This window comes from Garra rufa, chromosome 1 (genome assembly GCF_049309525.1).
Source record: "Garra rufa chromosome 1, GarRuf1.0, whole genome shotgun sequence".
Lineage (NCBI taxonomy): Eukaryota > Metazoa > Chordata > Actinopteri > Cypriniformes > Cyprinidae > Garra > Garra rufa.
Genome location: NC_133361.1, coordinates 63,462,529 through 63,482,464, shown reverse-complemented (window position 1 = coordinate 63,482,464; position 19,936 = coordinate 63,462,529). Strand labels below are relative to the sequence as shown.

The following is a 19,936-nucleotide window of genomic DNA, read 5'->3' as shown; positions in this document are numbered from 1 at the left end:
TGGATTTGTAAAAAGGTAAACAATATTATTATATCTCTGTTCGAGACGTGAGAATATAATAATAATGCTGGTATCTCTTTTCTTAGTCTGACAGGATTGACACCGAACACCTTACAGTTGGACCGCTTACCAAGGAGGGTTCGAAAGCGACTGGTGTTCAACACTTAACTCTAAAAATTGATCTCAGTATGGGATGAGATGCAAAAATTTGGAATGCGTTTTCAAATTCAGGGAGGTTAGGAAGAACGAAGGAGGGTTTGATTACAATCAAATTCATAAGGATGATTACTGTTCTTTGACAAGATTTTGCATTTCATTCACTTAGAATCGATTGATGGTTCTTACAGGTCCCTGCAAATGTGAGGAGTAAAGAAGAAAGAAAGAAGGAGAGACTTGGGTAGAAAGGAAGAGAAGGAGACTTAGCAAATTGAATGGATTGGGTCCACTCACAGGCTGCGTGGCTGTTATACCCGACTACGAGTAGCGTGTTGTTTATAGTTGCTGCACAACTAATGAAACACCGATAAAATTTGAGTGAAAGAGAGTTGTCTTTCTAATTTATTTGAACTCGTAGCGAGGGATAACAATGTCTCCTATTAAAGCTCAGGTGTGTCGTTCCCAAGCTAGGATACAAGGAGGTAAAGGAGAAAGGTAAAGTAGAATGAAATTAAAAGTAATAAATGGCAAAATAATCAAAATGAAATTAAGTGCATGAGGAAAAACACAAAATAAATAAACAAATAAAATAAAATAAAAATGGAGGTTAATTGTATAACCAAGAAAGGAAGCAATAGGGGTAAAAACGCAATTAAAGAAATGAGTAAGTGTGATTCTGAATAGAATCTGTTGATAGGGGTAACAAATCAATTAGGTACAAATAATTTAACCTTAACTTTCAAAGTTCAAGGCTTATTAGTGCCTAAAATTATTGACCTAAAAGAGAGAGTACTAGAAATAATGATCATATGAAATGACCAGATGAGGAAATTCCAATGAGTCCAAATAAATTTAATGTTTGAATTAAATTTGAATTTGTCACAATTAATAATTGTGAAGTAATATTCCCCTTTCTAGTAAAATGCATATAAAGTGGTAAAGTTAGAAAATTGAGAAATAGGACAGAAAAATAGACCAACAGGTGTATTAGTTCAGAGGTTTAAAGGGTTAAATCACTTTAGCTTTGCCCACACACACTGTATTCAACCACTGGATGTTAATGCTAACTGCTAACCTTTGAGGCTAATCTTTAGCATAGACTTCAATGTAAAAGCAACAGTTTCGTTAGCTTAGCAACACCGTAGAGTTTGTTTATAGTATGACGTCAATGTGCTGCGCGTGCGCAGTTCCGAGTTGCTCCGGAAGTAGGTTAAGACTTCCGAGTCACCATCGTAGCTACGGCAACCAAAACAAACAATAGTGGGCTAAGCACATGGAGCATTACATTGCAAGTTCAGTTAAGCATGTTACATGAAATGGCAGCGCATATCAACACTGTACACATAACAACACCACTTCTAGTTGGTTTTGCGATGTGGCGCTTTAAACTCTTAGTTCGTTCAGAGTTGGATTTAAACTTTATTTAAGTGGCAGCTTGGCGCTGCAAATGAGGAAACAAAAATAATAACTGATCTCGGCGGATCGTAATTAAATCTCCGTGCCAGTTTCTCTGAGCACGTAGACACAACAGATTTTATTCGCTGTTGTTTAGAGTTAAACTTTACTTGATCAAGATTTAAAACACTCCCGTTTAAATCGCACTGTTTCACTTAGTGAGCAGACACAAACAGGCAAGCATTATTTCTAATGTTTAACCAGGGGAGTCAAATTACATAGTTGCTTTGACAATGGAACACGCATTGACAATTAAACTATGAATAATAAGGCCTTTAAATAGATTGAGGGACACGCTCAAACTATCCTTTATTCGTCGATTTATTTTCCCTTTTATACTGCAGTTTAGCTCCGTTCAGCTAACAGTGACTGAGATTCCCTGCCGGGAGTATAGCATTTGAATGGCACTGGAACACGCAATGACATTAATTCAACTATAGATAAGGTATTACAGAAAATGAGGGACACGCTCAATTTCGACCTTATTGTACGATCTCAGACCTTAACTTTAAACTCACTTACTACAGTTTAAAAAGTAGAGAGACGTTCTCGAGTTACCGTCCTCTGCATTCGCTCAAGCGTTCATTCATTCCAGCGTTCATTCAAGCGGGCGCGCTGCTTACGTCACACACACACACACACACACACACACACACACACACACACACACACACACACACACACACGTACAGTCTAGACTCAGACGCTCTCATCCACAGAAATAGAAAATATTAAATAACTCGTTTGTGCTTACAACTTAGATTAAACTGTCTCGCGTTCTCCACCAATTTATGTAAGATGTAAATAGGGATTAATTACACATATAATTTATAATTTAGCTCAAAGGGAATCGAATATGATTCAATAGGGAATTTGAACAGAATCGCTGTTTTACGGCTGTTCCAGAGTCGACCCGCGATTCTTTCACAAGCCGTTTGACAGGAACTCTGCAATGGATATTACTATCCAGAATATAGTGAAAACACTATATATTAGCACAGCAGCAAAATCAGCAGTTTAAGGCAATAACTTGTAAGCACAAAACACAAGATACTTATCTTTTCTAATAAAAATATGATTTTAATGGATAAACCTAACACATACAAACTAAACTAACATAAACACACGCATTCACACAGGTTGCAGAAAGAGAAAGTGAGGAAAGAATGAGTTTAAAGGAATGAAAATATGAAGTCCCAAGTTCCCTATCAGTCGGTCCGTTCGACGTCTCGTCGAGACCGACGAATTGGGATATCGCCTGGATAGACCAATATACTTCGTGTGTATACAAACGAGCCAAAGAATATTGGCATGCATGATTGCAGCCAGCTGCGGCTGATCACAGCGTGAGCATATAATACGCAGCAGGTGCATGCATCATCAAGCTTTCGCTTCGGAGCTGGACCATTATTGTGGAACGAGCCAAGAAGCAACACTCACCTCCTTTTCGTCTCTTTTGTGTTGGCGGCACGGCGCTTCAGCGGCGTGGTCTTCCGTGTCGAGTGGAAGCACACAGCTGGTCTTCACCATCTACCTTCTGTGTTGCTGCGGCCATCTCCCCTGTGCGCCTCAGCATTAAAAGAGCAAATTCCTAAAAGAGCAATTTTTGAAAAGAGTGAATTTCTAAAAAGAGCTCCACGGGTTGAGCGTCTTTTTAAAGACGCGGCGTCATGCCTTTCTCCCCGTGCGTTTCTGGGTGCGGCCGTTTCCTGGCGCCGGGTGATGGCCACGCACACTGCCTCACGTGTCTGGGCTTACAACACGCTGAGGCAGCGTTCGTGGATGAGTCATGTCCCCATTGTGGGGGGATGACCATCACGGAGCTGCGGACCAGACTCCGTTTCCTGCAAAGGGGCGGGGTTCCAGTCCCTCTGCCCAGAACGAACGTTCCTCCAGGCAAACGCCGGGGGGGCGTTGTCGCTGGAAGCAGAGGGCTGCCCGGTCTGACGGTGACGGTGAGGAACTCCCCGCCCATTCCATCGGCGGGGGCTCCTCCTTCCACCGACACTCCGTCGCCACCGGGGCTCTCAGGGGAGCGGGTTGGACCTCCCTTAGGGGTACCGCCCGTTACTTTTGGGGCCCCCCCCGACGAACAGATGTCGGTTGCAGCATCGGGGGGAGAGCCAGACCTCTCTGAGGAGGAGGAAGGCACACTGTCGTCCACTGGGCGGTCAGCGGTGCCCGATACTGACCCGGAGATGATGGCTATGCTTGCCCGGGCCGCCGAGAGGGTAGGGCTTGAATGGAACCCTCCATCACGTCCCGACCCCTCCCGGCTGGATGACTGGTATCTCGGGGTGGCCCGCGCTGGTTCTCAGCGCCCCACCCCGGTGCCATTCTTCCCGGAGGTGCATGAAGAACTCACCCGAACGTGGACGGCACCTTTCACTGCCCCAAACCGCTCGAGTGGGACTTCCTCCCTAACCACCCTTGATGGCGGACCAGCGCGGGGATACACGGCCGTCCCGCCGGTGGAGCGTGCGGTTGCGATGCAACTGTGTCCGGGCGCCGCTTCCACCTGGCGGGGCAACAATCCGTCGCTCCCGTCCCGGGCCTGTAGGCACTCGTCGGCTCTGATCGGCAGTGCCTATGCGGCCTGCGGCTCCGCTGGTTCCGCCCTTCACGCTATGGCGTTGCTACAGGTGCATCAGGCCCAGGCACTGAAAGACCTGTACGAGGGTGGTCACGACCCAGAAGTTCTCCGTGAACTTCGTATCGCCACGGACCTCGCGCTACGTGCGACGAAGGTGACCGCGCGGTCTCTGGGTCGTGCCATGTCCACCATGGTGGTCCAGGAACGCCATCTCTGGCTGTGTCTGGCTGATATGAGGGACTGCGATAAGACCAGGTTCCTCGACGCTCCGGTGTCCCAGACCGGCCTCTTCGGCGACGCTGTGGAGAACTTCGCCCAGCAGTTTTCCGCGGCCAAGAAGCAGACTGAGGCCATCAGTCACATCCTGCCCCGGCGTACAGCTGCTGCCTCCACCCGTCCGCCGGCGGCACCCCAGTCTGCTCGTCGCCGAGGGCGGCCCCCGGCTTCCGCCTCCGCTCCACAGCAGCCACCGCAGCAGCCTTCACAACGGCGCCGTGGAGCCGGTCGCCGGGCAGCCGCCCAGCCCGTCCAGGCCCCCACAAAGACCAGTGGGAAGCGTAAGAGCAAGAGACCCTGAGACGGGCGACCCAGAGATGGAGGATGCTGCTCTTCGGGAGATGGTGACCGCACCACTCCCTCCCCCGGAGGAGGGCCGGGCGGATAATCTTTTGTTTGTTTTTTCCCCGCCTCGACAAAAGAGCAAATTTCTCTATCTCTGGGTCCCCATGTGGGACTACGGGGAGTGCGCAGGTCATCCCTGCGCCTCACCCGTCCTCCCCCCTCGCCAGCGAGCGACGATGGGCGGTTCGAGAGTACGGTGAGACGGACTACTCACGCACCATCGGCTCATACGCAGGTAAGCGTCTCACACACTCAACATACAGACGCTCTGACCCCGCCCCGGTCCGGCAACGAGACTGTGAGGCAGGGGCCCTGCCCCCCTCATCGCTGCTCCCCCGCGGGTACGCCGATGGTCCCCCTTGTGCCGCTTGTTCTTTTTCTGGGAGCCTGGAAAGAGCTTCCCAGCCCATCTTGCTGGCTCCTTCGGACCATCACTTCCGGCTATGCAATTCAGTTCGCCCGGCGCCCTCCCAAATTCAGAGGGATTCACTTCACCTCTGTCAGGGCCGCAGATGCTCCCATCTTGCGTGCAGAGATCGCTTCCTTGCTGGCGAAGGAAGCGATACAGCCGGTCCCTCCAGCCGATATGAGGACAGGCTTTTACAGCCCGTACTTCATAGTACCCAAGAAAAGCGGCGGGCTTCGACCGATCTTGGATCTGCGCGTCTTGAACAGGGCCCTTCACAGGCTACCGTTCAAAATGCTCACTCAGAAACACATTTTCAGATGTGTCCGTCCCCAAGATTGGTTTGCAGCGATCGACCTGAAGGACGCGTACTTTCATGTCTCAATCCTTCCGCGCCACAGACCCTTTCTGCGGTTCGCGTTCGAAGGCAGGGCATATCAGTACAAGGTCCTGCCCTTCGGGCTGTCCCTCTCCCCCCGTGTCTTCACGAAGGTCGCGGAGGCGGCCCTTGTTCCCCTCAGAGAACAGGGCATTCGCATTCTCAACTACCTCGACGACTGGCTCATCCTAGCACAGTCTCGGGCTCAGTTATGCGAACACAGGGACCTGGTGCTCGCACACCTCAGCCAGTTGGGTCTTCGGGTCAACTGGGAAAAGAGCAAACTCTCTCCAACACAGAGAATCTCTTTTCTCGGTATGGAACTGGACTCGGTCAGCCAGACAGCACGCCTCACGCAGGAACGTGCTCAGTCGGTGTTGAACTGCCTAGACACATTCAAGAGCAGGACAGCGGTCCCACTGAAACAATTTCAGAGGCTCCTGGGGCATATGGCAGCAGCTTCGGCGGTGACACCGCTCGGGCTGCTCCATATGAGACCGCTTCAACACTGGCTCCATGGCCGAGTCCCGAGGAGAGCGTGGCTTCGCGGCTCTCACCGGGTTCAGATAACTCCAGCTTGCCGCCAGACTTTCACCCCGTGGTCAGACCTCTCATTCCTACGGGCTGGAGTACCCATGGAACAGGTCTCCAGGCATGCTGTGGTTCACACGGATGCCTCCGCCACCGGGTGGGGAGCCACGTACGACGGACAGGCAGTTTCAGGGGTTTGGACGGGCCCCCAGCTGACTTGGCACATCAACTGCCTCGAGTTGCTTGCAGTACGTCTCGCCCTGCTCCGCCTCAAGGGGCACCTACGTGGCAAACACGTGCTGGTCCGTACAGACAATATTGCGACCGTTGCGTACATCAACCGGCAAGGCGGTCTACGCTCCCGTCGCATGTCGCAACTCGCCCGTCATCTCCTCTTGTGGAGTCAGAAGCATCTGAGGTCGCTTCGTGCCATTCACATTCCCGGGTTGCTCAACCGTGCGGCCGACGAGCTCTCACGAGCTGCGCTTCCCGGAGAGTGGAGACTCCACCCCCAGTCGGTTCAGCTGATTTGGAGACGCTTCGGCGAGGCTCAAGTAGATCTGTTCGCCTCCCCGGAGACAGCCCACTGCCAGCTCTTTTTCTCCCTGACCGAGGGCACACTCGGCACGGATGCACTGGCATGCAGCTGGCCGCGGGGCCTCCGCAAATATGCGTTTCCCCCAGTGAGCCTTCTCGCACAGACATTGTGCAAGATCAGGGAGGACGAGGAGCAGGTCCTTCTGGTAGCCCCTTACTGGCCCACTCGGACCTGGTTCCCCGAACTCATGCTCCTCGCGACAGCCCCTCCCTGGCAAATTCCTCTGAGGAAGGATCTTCTGACTCAGAGACGGGGCACCTTATGGCACCTGCGTCCAGACCTCTGGAAATTACATGTCTGGTCCCTGGACGGGACGCGGAGGTTCTAAGTGACCTACCCCAAGGGGTAGTTGACACTATTACTTCGGCGCGAGCGCAGTCTACTAGACATGCCTACGCCCTTAAATGGAACCTGTTCGTTGATTGGTGTTCCTCCCGGGGAGAGGACCCCCGAAGATGCCCGATCAGAACCGTGCTCTCCTTTTTGCAGCAAGGGTTGGAGCGTAGGCTGTCCCCCTCAACCCTTAAAGTCTATGTGGCTGCTATAGCTGCCAACCACGACCTCATAGAAGGAAGGTCGGTAGGGAAGCACGACCTGGTCACCAGGTTTCTTAGGGGAGCCAGGAGGTTGAATCCCACTAGGCCCCCTTCCGTGCCCTCTTGGGACCTGTCGCTAGTGCTCACAGCACTGCCGCAGGCTCCCTTTGAGCCTTTGCAGTCAGTTGAGCTGAAGTTTCTCTCAATGAAAACTCTGCTCCTGCTTGCATTGGCTTCCATCAAGAGGGTAGGAGACCTGCATGCATTTTCGGTCAACGATTCGTGCCTAGAGTTTGGCCCGGCGGATTCCCAGGTAACACTGAGGCCCCGGCCAGGTTATGTGCCCAAGGTTCCCACGACTCCCTTCAGGGACCAAGTGGTGAGCCTGCAAGCGCTGCCCTCGGAGGAGGCAGACCCAGCCCTAGCTTTGCTTTGCCCCGTCCGAGCACTTAGATGCTACGTTGACCGGACACAAAGCTTCAGGACCTCAGACCAGCTCTTTGTGTGTCATGGAGGCAGGCAGAAGGGGAATGCCGTCTCCAAGCAGAGGATGGCCCACTGGATAGTGGATGCCATTACCCTGGCCTATCAGGTTCAGGGTGTGCCCTGCCCCCTCAGGCTGAGAGCGCACTCGACTAGGAGTGTCGCATCCTCCTGGGCATTGGCTCGTGGCGCCTCGCTAAATGACATTTGTAGAGCGGCGGGCTGGGCGACCCCTAACACGTTCACAAGGTTCTATAGCCTTCGTGTAGACACAGTTTCCTCCTGTGTTCTTACCTCAAACGGGTAGGCACAGAGAGGCCTCGGGTCGGCTTGCTATACTGCTCCAGAGTAACCTAAGAGTAGCTCTGTCGAGCTCCTCCGCTAGCTTGACAGCCGACGTAGCGGAACGTCAGGCGTCAGGCCCTCACTCGATGAATCCTTCAGAACCGATAGAGGGCTAGGCTCTACGTAGAGACTCAATTGCATCTCTTACAATTCCACATTGCGCCCTAGAGGCTGTGTGTTTCCCCAGTAGTACTTCTACCAGTATACGAGGGTTCAATCACCTCCAATCTTCCATATAAACCGGAATTGAGTTATATGTGTATTGCTCCGAACCTCCCATCGGAAGGACGTGAGCTCCGCATATTCCCAGTGCTTCAGTTTCACTGAAATAGATGGTGCTGAGTTATACAGTGACTGACTCTCCTTGATGCGAGCCCCTGGCCAAAGCCAGTAACGGGTCCCAGGGGGGCCCGCTCAGGACACTGGAAGGGACAGCAGCCACGGCGCTTTGTTAGGGATCCCAATTCGTCGGTCTCGACGAGACGTCGAACGGACCGACTGATAGGGAACGTCTCGGTTACGTATTGTAACCCTCGTTCCCTGAAGGAGGGAACGGAGACGTCTCGTCCCGTCGCCGAGGCTCCTGTACCACCGCTGTACGGCCGGGCCTGTCCCAGCTCCTCAGCGAAACCTTGATGATGCATGCACCTGCTGCGTATTATATGCTCACGCTGTGATCAGCCGCAGCTGGCTGCAATCATGCATGCCAATATTCATTGGCTCGTTTGTATACACACGAAGTATATTGGTCTATCCAGGCGATATCCCAATTCGTCGGTCTCGACGAGACGTCTCCGTTCCCTCCTTCAGGGAACGAGGGTTACAATACGTAACCGAGACGTTATAGCAATATGTGCAATTGCTTAGACCTGAACAACCATCAATCACTTAATTAACCCTCGTATTGAGTCTCTCAAAGAGGTTATTAAACTTTATCAAATGCACCAGTTCAGTTAGAACCTGGAAGTTACTTGCGCGTTGCCTTTGGGAATTCCTTTAGTTGCGTCGCTTCAGAAAGGGGCTTTCCCGAGGTTGCTGATTGGTTGGTTCTGTGGTCCTTTGTATGCTTGGGCGTTGGCTGGATATGAGAGTTGCGTGCTGTTGAAGTTGAGGTCAGCGAAGACGTTTAGGTCGGTCGCGGCTTGCACAAACTTAACTAGAAACGAAACTCTCAACGGAAAGAAAAAAAAAAGATTAAAGAAAAAGATAGAAGTGTGGTGATCTCCTCATGTTTCCTTTAGATGAGGAGGCTGGCATTCAGGCCAGGCGGCGTCGAGACGTGGCGGCGCGAAGCACGTGAAGAGTGTTGTAAGGAGTAAGAAAAGTTGCAAGAGATAAGAGAGATTTTAGGGTGTCCTGGGTATTTAAACTCAGCTTTTGGACACATCCCCAAATGGTGTCTTGACCAATTAGAACAATGTCCGAAGTCCGGTGGACTGCTGGTTCCTCCTACCAACCATAAATCACAATGTTATCTTATCAGTCCCTTGGGTCCCAACTTTCCAGCTCTTGGCAAAGTTAAATTTGGACATGATTTCGATAACATTACTAAAATACATTTTACAAAGAATTGACTTATAGAAACATTTCAAGAGTCTTATTTCAAACTCAGACATATCAAACATCAATATAAACCATTAAACTATTCAATAGTTATCAAAAGGGACATACACAATGAGTGATTAAAACATAATAGACAAATGTGTGGGTTACATATATGATAGGAAGTTATACATAGAAATGAGGAGTTGCTCCTTAGTTCTTTAGCACATTTTAGGCGCATATGTACATCAATAGACAGTTTTCTGTGCCCTTCTGTGGACGTAAGGGTGTGTTCTGTGAGGGTCTGTTCTCTGGCTGGGAGTCAAAAGGTTAGGGAAGGAATTTCCGTTGTGTCCTGTGTGTGGGGGAAAACCAACCATATCGCTAATGACTTTAATCATGTGATGTTCAAGATGTGCATCTCTTTGACAATTAATCTTGGTTACTTGCTCCAAATTTGACAATCTCCTTCCTTGGAAAGTGTCCTTTTGTGTTAATGTTGCAAGTTCTTGGTTAGTTAGGTCTGCTTCAGGCTGGCGTTCTGGCGCCAGGCTATCAAACGTCAGATTTATGACGGGCCTCTTGTGGAATGTACGTCTGTAGAAGTGTTCTAACTTCTAATCGACTCTCTTAAATTGTCTGATTCGCGCTGAAATCCTACATTGTCGTTTACAGTATTTGCAAGCTAGTCATGCTAGCAACATGCTAGTGACATGCTAGTCATGCTAGCAACATGCTAACAACTTTCTGATAATGCTAACAACATGCTAGTTACATGCTAGTCATACTAGAACATGCTAGTAACTTGTTAATCATATCCCTGCTGAAAAAAACAGCTAATACCAGCCTAGGCTGGTTGGCTGGTCTTAGCTGGTTTAAGCTGGTCTCCCAGCCTGGCCAGGCTGGTCAGGCTGGTTTTAGCTGGTGGTTTCCCAGCCTGACCAGCCTGGCCAGGCTGGAAAAGTGGCCAAAACCCCTCTAAAACCAGCCTGCCTTCCAGCTATGACCAGCTAAAACCAGCCAATCAGCCTAGGCTGGTTTTAGCTGTTTTTTTCACCAGGGATATATAATGTATACTTGCTAGTGTGTTCTGTGTGGTTGCTAGGCAACTATTAAATTATTATTATTATTATTATTATTATTATTATTATTGATTATTATTATGAGATGAATGTCTCTGTGTGTGTTTTCTAGTGTGGATCATGGAGGAGAGTTCAGGATCACAGCAGGACTTTTATGAGCTATTTTGTTGTTGTTGTTGTTGTTGTTGTTGTTAATTAATCCCTTTATTTTTGGACACACCTGGTATCTTCAGTCAAAAGTGACTTATTTTTTTAGGAAAACCAGTCCAATATATTTTTGTTCAATAGTATTTTTTGATTATTATTGTGAATTTTGAGGAGGTTTTTTGAAAGTATTCAATATTTAAACCATTTTTATGAGCTTTTTTTGTTGTTGTTGTTAATTAATCTCTTTATTTTTGGACACACCTGGTTTCTTCACAGATTGATTCGCTTGTTCAGGTGTATTTGATTCGGGTTGAAGCATAACTGCAGCCCTCTAGGACCGATGTTCGCCACCCTGGCTTAGGATGTCCAATTCAACCCAATGCAAAGATTCTGCCAATAGTGGCCAATCATGCAATGCACATCAATGATGTACATCCAAGTAAATGAGATGGAGGGAAGTTAGTGAGTGAAGGGCATAACAAATTAACTAGAACACAGCCCTTGTTCCTCTGTCCTTTAGTGATTCTGCTTGTTAACAGCCAGTGTTCATCAGTTTATGAATTAATTAACTTGTTTTAATTCACTCTGTCATGTGGACTATATTAGTAAACTAATGTAGGGAATAGTGAATGAGGATATAGGGTGTCATTTAGGACACAGTCTCTCAGTGTTGACTTTGAGCACTGTTTATTCACAGCATATACCTGCAGGCTACTTTCTTGAAAGCAACAAATATTACTCAGAATGCATTGTTTTCTGTGGTATATTGTTTTAATAGTAAACAGTATTTAACTATTAAAACTGACATACACTGTGTGCATAATTATTAATCAAGTTGAAATTTTGGTCATATTTGTTTTCTAAGCATATTTTACCAGTCCCAAACCACATCAATCCTAATAACTACTATTAATTTTGTATTTAATCATTTAATCATGTGATATATAATTGTCCATTAAGGCTGGAAGTGAAAAACCTCCTTATATTCAGGTGTGCAGAATTATTAGGCATGTTTTCTTTTACAGATAAAATGAGCCAAAAAAGAGATTTAACTCAGATTAAAGAGTCAAAAACTGTTAAATGCCTATAAGAAGGATACTAATGCGCTACTGGAATTTGCAAAGTTAAGGCATGACCATTTGACAGCTAAATGCTCGTTGGGTCAGCACAGTCAGAAAAACAGGCGGAGGACAAAATACAAACGTTAACTGCAAAATAATTAAGAATTAAGGTTAAGAATTAGGTGTAAAAACCATCATAAACCATTTAGTCTCCAGTGCCACCATTTTCCACAACTGCAACCTAAGTGCAATGTGTCAGGTTCTCAGAGTTTGCTTAGGTAAAAAAATCCTAAAAAATGACCCTCATTTAATGTATTGTAAAATACGTGAAGACTGTTTTTTAAAGGCTTTATAGACAGAGAAGAGTGACTCTTGAAGGACCCTCTTATACAACTCTTTCAGGAATTTATCTTCCAGAATCTGGTAGTAAGTTCTGGGAGTTCATTTTAGTACATCTCTGTAGGACAGACTGTTTAGGATTGGAAATAGATCAAAACTAAAGTCCCAAAACTTACTGTCAGATTCTGGAGGATAAACTCTCGAAAGAGTGCTACAAGAGAATGTGATGCTGGTCCTTCAAGAGTTACTCTCAACTCACCTGTCTATAAAGCCTATAAAAAAAAAAAAACAGTCTACATGTATTTCACAATACTTTAGCATGTTATTCTTATTAAGTGAGGGTCATTTTTTAGGATATTTTGCCCAAGAAAACTCTCTGAGAACCTGACACATTTCACTTCTGGAGACTCCAGGTTGCAACGGTCCCTTTCTCTGTGTCAGACTTAACTTTGTTTGTTGCTGTCTTCTAAATAATGCCGCGAGTGGTGCTTGAGGAAGTGACGTCCCTGCATCAGCGTAGTGCGACCTGATCCAGAGTCCCGAAAAGTGAAGCCAAAAGTTTTTGATCGTCCCCCAGTGGCTGGCTGCAGTATAAGTCATAAACCCCGCCCTCTCCATGTAATCTAATGAGAAGTGAGCCAAACTAAATAATCGAATTACACTTCAAATAATTTTTTTTCCAAAGATGGTTTCCATCGTGTGAGGTAGTTCATATACTGCTTATTCATGTTCAATTGTTCGTTTTTCTAATAAGTTCGCTTTTAGGTAGTTATTTAATGCTATAAAAATGGGGTGTGGTGTCATGATTGTGATCTTGCAATTGGGTCTTCGGGAGTTTGGGCGGGACTTTGATATCGCGGCTCCGCCTCACAACACTACTGTGCAGACTCTGGCTCCAAACAAATCTCTACTGCGCAGACTCTGGCTCATTACGTCATTTCCCCCAATATGGCAGCGGCCATATTTAGACGCAATGGCTTCACTTTTCTATAGTGAAATGAAGCGGAGATGCGTCGTCCATCTTTTCTTACAGTCTATGATCCAGCCCCTGAAGTGAAACACAAGGAAACAGAAATACTGCAAAATAATAATAACGCGACTAAACAAAATGAAATAACGTTATAACATTTTGTTTTGTCTCGTTTTCGTCAACGAAAATTAAGACATTTTAGCAGTTTTTATTTTGTAAACCACATCTAGTCCCGTTTTTATTTGTCAACAATATTGCATTATACATTTAATTATAGTCATTGTCACATGACCAGCATTTACGTTTTGTCTCATGTCGTTTTCGTCATGTGATAAAGGTTCGTTGACAAAAATATTTAGTCATGATTTTCATTGACGAAAGCAACATTAGCCTGTATTGTCCACTTTCAAGGCATTGTGGTTTCACCTTTTTCTGCAGAAGCTGACAAGTGCCCTTGTTGTTTGTGAACAAGGGCACATTCAAGCTCAAACCGGTGTGCAACCTTTTGCTATGGTTTCCAGGTTGAACGACATGTTTCCTGGAAATGGTGTGCAACGGGGTTTAAGAAACGTTTTCTCTTGTTTGGTGGGTGTTTCAAAAATGTCAGCCCAATCAGCAGCAACATGTGTATAAACCATGTGGTATTACAGAGACAGCTCACACAATTGGTCCAAGTAAAAGCAATTAACACCAAAATACATTCGCAAGAGCAAGTATATTGTTTGCACGTTTATTTACATTAAATGCAAAATAACTGAAATAAAGAGAGCACAAGCATAGGCAAAGCGTGTGTAATGCTGGGGAAGGCTTTGAGCATGAAATTTTACGCTAGTCTCTGGTTAAGAGTTATGAATCATATCTAATCTTAGTCATAAATGATTCAGTTGTATGTTGTCAGTTTACCTTTAAAATCAATGAAGGCTTTTAATCAATAATTACAGCAAATTAATTACTATACAGCTGTACAGAGACTAAACAATACAATTATTCATATAAAGGCAAAGTGAATCAATAACATACTTATATCAATAATTTATAATAAAACTCTAAATCAGAAAAATATGAATGTGGTGATAATATGGTGATCTGAAGCTATGCATTAAAGTTGTATTAGTAATAAAATTGGTGTCAATAAAATTGTTATAAAGATTGAACATTTTGAAAGGGAGGCTGTGGTTGTTTTGTGGCTCTTAAAGGAGGGCGTCTAATGCTACTTCATGCATTCTGAGTTATTTACACTGTTAAAGAGTTGGATTCTCATGCTAAACATGGCTAAAGTCTCAAAAACTTTTTTTTTTTTTTTTCTGGTGAAACTTTAGATAACTGCACACTATAAACAATTAGTTAAGCATTAGTAAATAATGAATTCATCATTTATAAAGCATTGTCCCTGCATAATAGACAGTAGTTACCAGTTTATACATACAACTATAAATGCTTTGGGTAACACTTTAAAGTATGGAACGCATGTTCACTATTAACTAAGAGCTTTTCCTGAACACACTCTTTATTTGCTGCTTATTAATAATTAGTTAATTAGTTAATTAGTTGTTAAGTTCAGGTATTGGGTAGGATTAAGAGATCTAAAATATGATCATGAAGAAAAAGGCATTAATATGTGCTTTATATCTACTAATAAACAGCTAATGTAGACATTCTAATAGTTAATAGTGAGAATTGGATCTTGAAATTAAATGTTACCTTGCTCGGTTCTTGATTTATGAGCATATCGATTATGTGTTTGATGTTTGAATGTTTGTATTTTCATAATTAATTAAGGATCAATCCATCATTTCTCAGACCACTTATTTAGGCATTGTCAGTGGTTCATAAGATCATTTAGACAGTGTAAGTAAATGATTAATAAACTATTTAAAAGCATTTATACATATTCAGACATATAGTATTAGTTTGTTAATAAATGTTTTATTACAAAGTTTTCCTATATAATTCATTATTAATTCAGGTAGTAAATTATTTAGTAGTTGTCAGTTAATGATTATTGTGAGCTCATCTAAAGTAGTCATCTAAACTAGATCAGGCATCTTGCTGTTTTTTTTTGTTTTTGTTTTTGTTTTTTGTTTTTTTTCATGCAACAAAAATTATTCTCGTAGCTTCATAAAATTATGTTTGAATCACTGACTATTTTAACAATGTCCTTACTACCTTTTGGGCCTTGAACATCAGAAAGCTCTCGGAATTCATCAAAAATATTTTAATTTGTGCCTGGTTTCATTTTAAACTCCAGCTAAAGCTACACTTGTTAGTGCTGGTCTATGATCAGTATCCCAAAGCCAAATCTAAATTATAACTATTAGTGAAATGGGATAAGCAGACACTAGATCAGGCCTCTTGCTTGTTCTAAATCTATTTATTTAAGAAATGTATTTTTTGACTTTTTAAGGTAGTGTAACGACGTTGTAACTTTCTTCAGCTGGATGCTAGACATCATGAATCAGTATTTTATGTCCATGTATTTATTGAGTCCCATTCACAGTGTGTAGTACATTACTGCTTACATCCTAACAAAGGATTCATGAGGCTCCCCCACTGCAAAATTTAATTCTGTAAAAAAAAAAAAATAATAATAATAAAAAAAAACACTGTTGAATATCAACATCCAGATACTAATGAGCTGTTCAGAGTTTTAATGTGTAATATGTGTGCAGTGTGCGTCTAAGTTCCTCTTTCACTGAATAAGAGGTTTTTGTACAGCTGCTCTATTAGTTTGTATCACTGTGATGGACTTTCGGCGGCGGCACCAGACTGGATGTTGGCAGTAAGTAAATGTTCAAATTATTTTAAAACAATACATTAGAGTCATATTACTAAAATTTATGACATTATAATTTGAATCTTTTAATTTGTATTGGGGATTTTTTTTTAATCAGTATAGGTTTATATTTAAGAATCAAACTACAAACTTGAAAGTTACTATAAAAGTTATTACTATATAAGTATTTACTACTGCAATGCTATTAGATCTTTTTGATATAACATGTGGGTTATAGCAACAATATCAAAGGCGACATACTAATATATCAAACTGTTATTTCGGCCAGAAGATATTTTATCATTTAAACTTGCCAACTTGACCATTTATGAAATGCATTTTACTTCTTGCTGGAAGGAATACAGTTCAGCATATAGAGTTATAGTACTTATTATGGAAATAATGCAATTTAAAATAATATACTAGAGTGTGAAGTGACTGTAATGTTTTTGCACATTTAATTGCATGCTATTAAAAAATCTCCTAAGGTTTAAATGTATATTAAATGCAGTTAGTTGAAAAGTAGACTGCTGACCCACTTAGGTATAACAAAAGTACATCTGTATATGTAATTTCACAATTATATTATAGTAAACTGAAATATACTGTAATTTCTATTGAAACGTATGTATTTTAATATAGATGCAATTTCACATTTGTAATGATGAAATGCATTGCGATTTAGTAAGTTTAAAACTTTAAATTCATCAAATAACGCACTATAGTTAAAATGATTATCAAATATCTATGTGCTTTAATATGTTAATGTCAATACATCAAAAGAAATGTACTTCTCTGAAGTACAACAGATTATTAAAATGTAATGATTTAGATTGTATTTCAAGTAAAACATTTAATGTGATATTGTTAAAAAACAGTCATGAAAATGTACTCCCTCTTTAAGTACACTTAAAGTAGTCTTTTATTTAATTAATATAACATTATCTGCAAGTATAGTTGTTGTTCTTAATATCCTTTTAACATTTTTAAGTGTTTACTTGTTACCCAACTAGGTTAAAAAATATTTAAAAAATATATACAGTGCAAAAGCGTATAGTTACTAACTTTTCGGCTTCCCAAAATTGTTATTAAACATCCGTCAATATGATTACATTTAATTAGTCATTTGATTTTCATCATATATTGCTTTATCTAAAAAGATAGTAGTAATGTTGTGTGTTACATTCATCTGTAATAAAATGTGTTCAAGTGTCTGTTAAGAGAGTTCTCTGTTGCCCCACTGTTCTGCTCGTTTCTCAGGTGTCACTCCTCCTAAAGTGAGCATCCTGCCCCCGTCCAGCGTAGAGATTTCATCAAAGAGCACAGCGACACTGGTGTGTGTGGCCAGCGAGGGTTTCCCATCAGACTGGAGCCTGAGCTTGAAGGTGGACGACAGCAGCAGCAGCAGTGAGTCTCAGGACAGCAGCGCTGGGCTCCTGCAGAAGGACGGTCTGTACAGCTGGAGCAGCAGCCTGACTCTCTCTGAGCAGCAGTGGATGGAGAGCGTCTCAGTGAGCTGTGAGGCCACACGCAGCGGCCAGCCTGCCGTCACTCAACAACTGACCAGAGATCAGTGCTCACAGTAGATCTGCTGCTGCCTTCCTGCTCATGTCTCACTTCTGCTTCTCTGATTTAATTCAAACAAGTGCATGCAATGATTTTTCTATTTTATCTGAAATAAAAGCCTTGAAAGCTATTTTCTTCTTGGTTCTGCTTTGACAAATAAATGTTTAAAGAACATATATTCCATTAAATATTCTACTAATATCATGTGGCCTCTCAAATAACATGGGGTGGTCAAACACATTTGAAATGCTGAAAAAAAAAATGTTTTAGAACGAGTTGAGAGAATGTCACCTTGTAAGAAACATCAACTTCCTTAAAGTATTTCATGTCAGATACTCAAATTAGCTTCTCTCAGTGAAGCATGACAACACCTGCAGTCGATTACAAATTGAGTCATCTCCAAACAGCATTTGCATCAGTGTTGCTAATGTTGACAAAACCGGAACTAGTAATTTTCAGTTTTCAAATGGTTTTCAGTATTTGAAACAAAGCTGGATTAAAGTAACTATAAAAATCAGATTTAAAAACAAATACAAAACTTAAAATATAAATATTACATAAAAATACTCAACTTAAAACAACATAAACATTTAAAAAGTATTAAAATAATTAAACTAAAACTGAAATAAAATAAAGTTCACAAATAAATAAATCAATAAATACAGGCACATACTAAAATTTGCTAAAACTTAAGAGAGCATGTACTGATGAGACGTCACAAGGTGGCCACAGGAAGGAGTCACACAACTGGATTGCAATAAAAGTTTACAAAGAAAAAAATATATAATATTTGAACAGATGCAGGCAAACCTGTATGAGTCTCTTTTCTTCTGCTAAACACAAAAGGATATTTTGAAGAACAACTGACTTCCATAGTATGAAATGAAGTCAGAAGAGACCAGAAACTGTTTTGTTCATTCTTCAAAGTATCTTCTTTTGTGCTCAACAGTAGAAAGAATCTCATACAGGTTTGGAAATGTATATGTCATTTCATAATTACTGTACTTCTGTTGTCTTTAAAGTCTGAATGCTTGTTTTGAGTTGGTCAGATGTTTTCTAAGAGCAGTACTTGTTAGTTTTGGTGTATGATCAGTATCACATAGCCAAATCTAAACCTTAACTATCAGTGAAATGCAGTAGATTAGGTTCTTTGCAATGGGATATGAACTATTTAGATTTTTAAAAAACAGAGTCCAGTCACAGTGTAATATGTGTGCAGTGTTTGTCTAAATCAGTAGTTCCTCTTTCACTGGAGGGGTTTTTGTACAACTCTGTATCACTGTGTTCGTGGTGTTTCATAATGCTGTTGACAGTAACAATCTCCTGCATCTTCTATCTGGACATTTCTGATTTTGAGCATGGAGTTTGTTCCTGATCTCCCATCAGTGAATCTCTCAGAAACTCCAGACACTTTGCTACCAACACTGGAGAACAGGAGTTTGGGTGTTTGTCCGGGTTTCTGATGATACCAGGCTAAACTCTGTGTAAAACAAGTACTGCTGGACCTGAGTGACGCTGCTTCCCACAGACACCGAATCCACTGATGGACTCTGAGTCAGAATGATCTCAGCAAAACAACCTGCCATCATTGTTACAGTCAAACAGATGACACATTAGAAAAATGATAAAAAGCATTCATTAATCATTAAATATTTAGCTTTAATCTTACCAGCAATAGAAAGCAGTAGAGAGCAGATCATCAGAGTGTTTGCAGTCATCTTTGCTAAGATTGAGTGAGAACAGACCAGAGCTGCTGTTTTCAGTCCTGATCAATGACAGTCAGTTTTAAACAGAGGGGTGGTGCACTTATTCAAAACTACTTCCTTTCAGGTGAAAATGTGTCCCATATGTGTCAGATATTGAATTTTAAACTAAATTAATTTTAAAGTGTTATTAAATGTGCCTTTTCCACAAATACAAAGACTCAGATATCAGCTGATATTTCTCAAGAGTTTACTAGGATATTCTGATGATATTTCACGAACATTTAGTAGTTTATCATCAGTGAATCAGCTGGAGTTTAGATTGTAATTTTCCTTTTTTTAATAAAGCAATTCACAAGTTTTATTATTGAAATAGATTTGATCACAATAGCAAGTAGAGGTAAAGCAGTTGTTTTACTAAAATGTATGACATTATAATTTGAATGTTTTAATTTGTATTGGGGAAAACATTTTCTAATTGATATGCTAAATATTTCTAAGTAAAAGTTTATATTTGAGAGTCAAATTACAAACTTTTAACAAAAAGTTACTATAAAATTTGCTTATTATAAACATCTTTACAACTGACATGCTATTAGATAATTTTGTCATAATATGTGAGATATAGCAACAATATCAAAGGCAAAAAT

At 42.6% G+C, this 19,936-nt stretch overlaps 1 gene segment (V, D, J or C); it reads left to right on the top strand.

The window, feature by feature from the left end:
- LOC141318449 (Ig kappa-b4 chain C region-like) overlaps nt 1-17,713 on the top strand; it is a 29,139-nt gene extending 11,426 nt beyond the window's left edge. The window contains 1 exon segment of the C gene segment in view: nt 17,278-17,713. Within this exon segment, the coding sequence occupies nt 17,278-17,603 (326 nt within the window).
- The last annotated feature ends 2,223 nt before the right edge of the window (nt 17,714-19,936 follow it).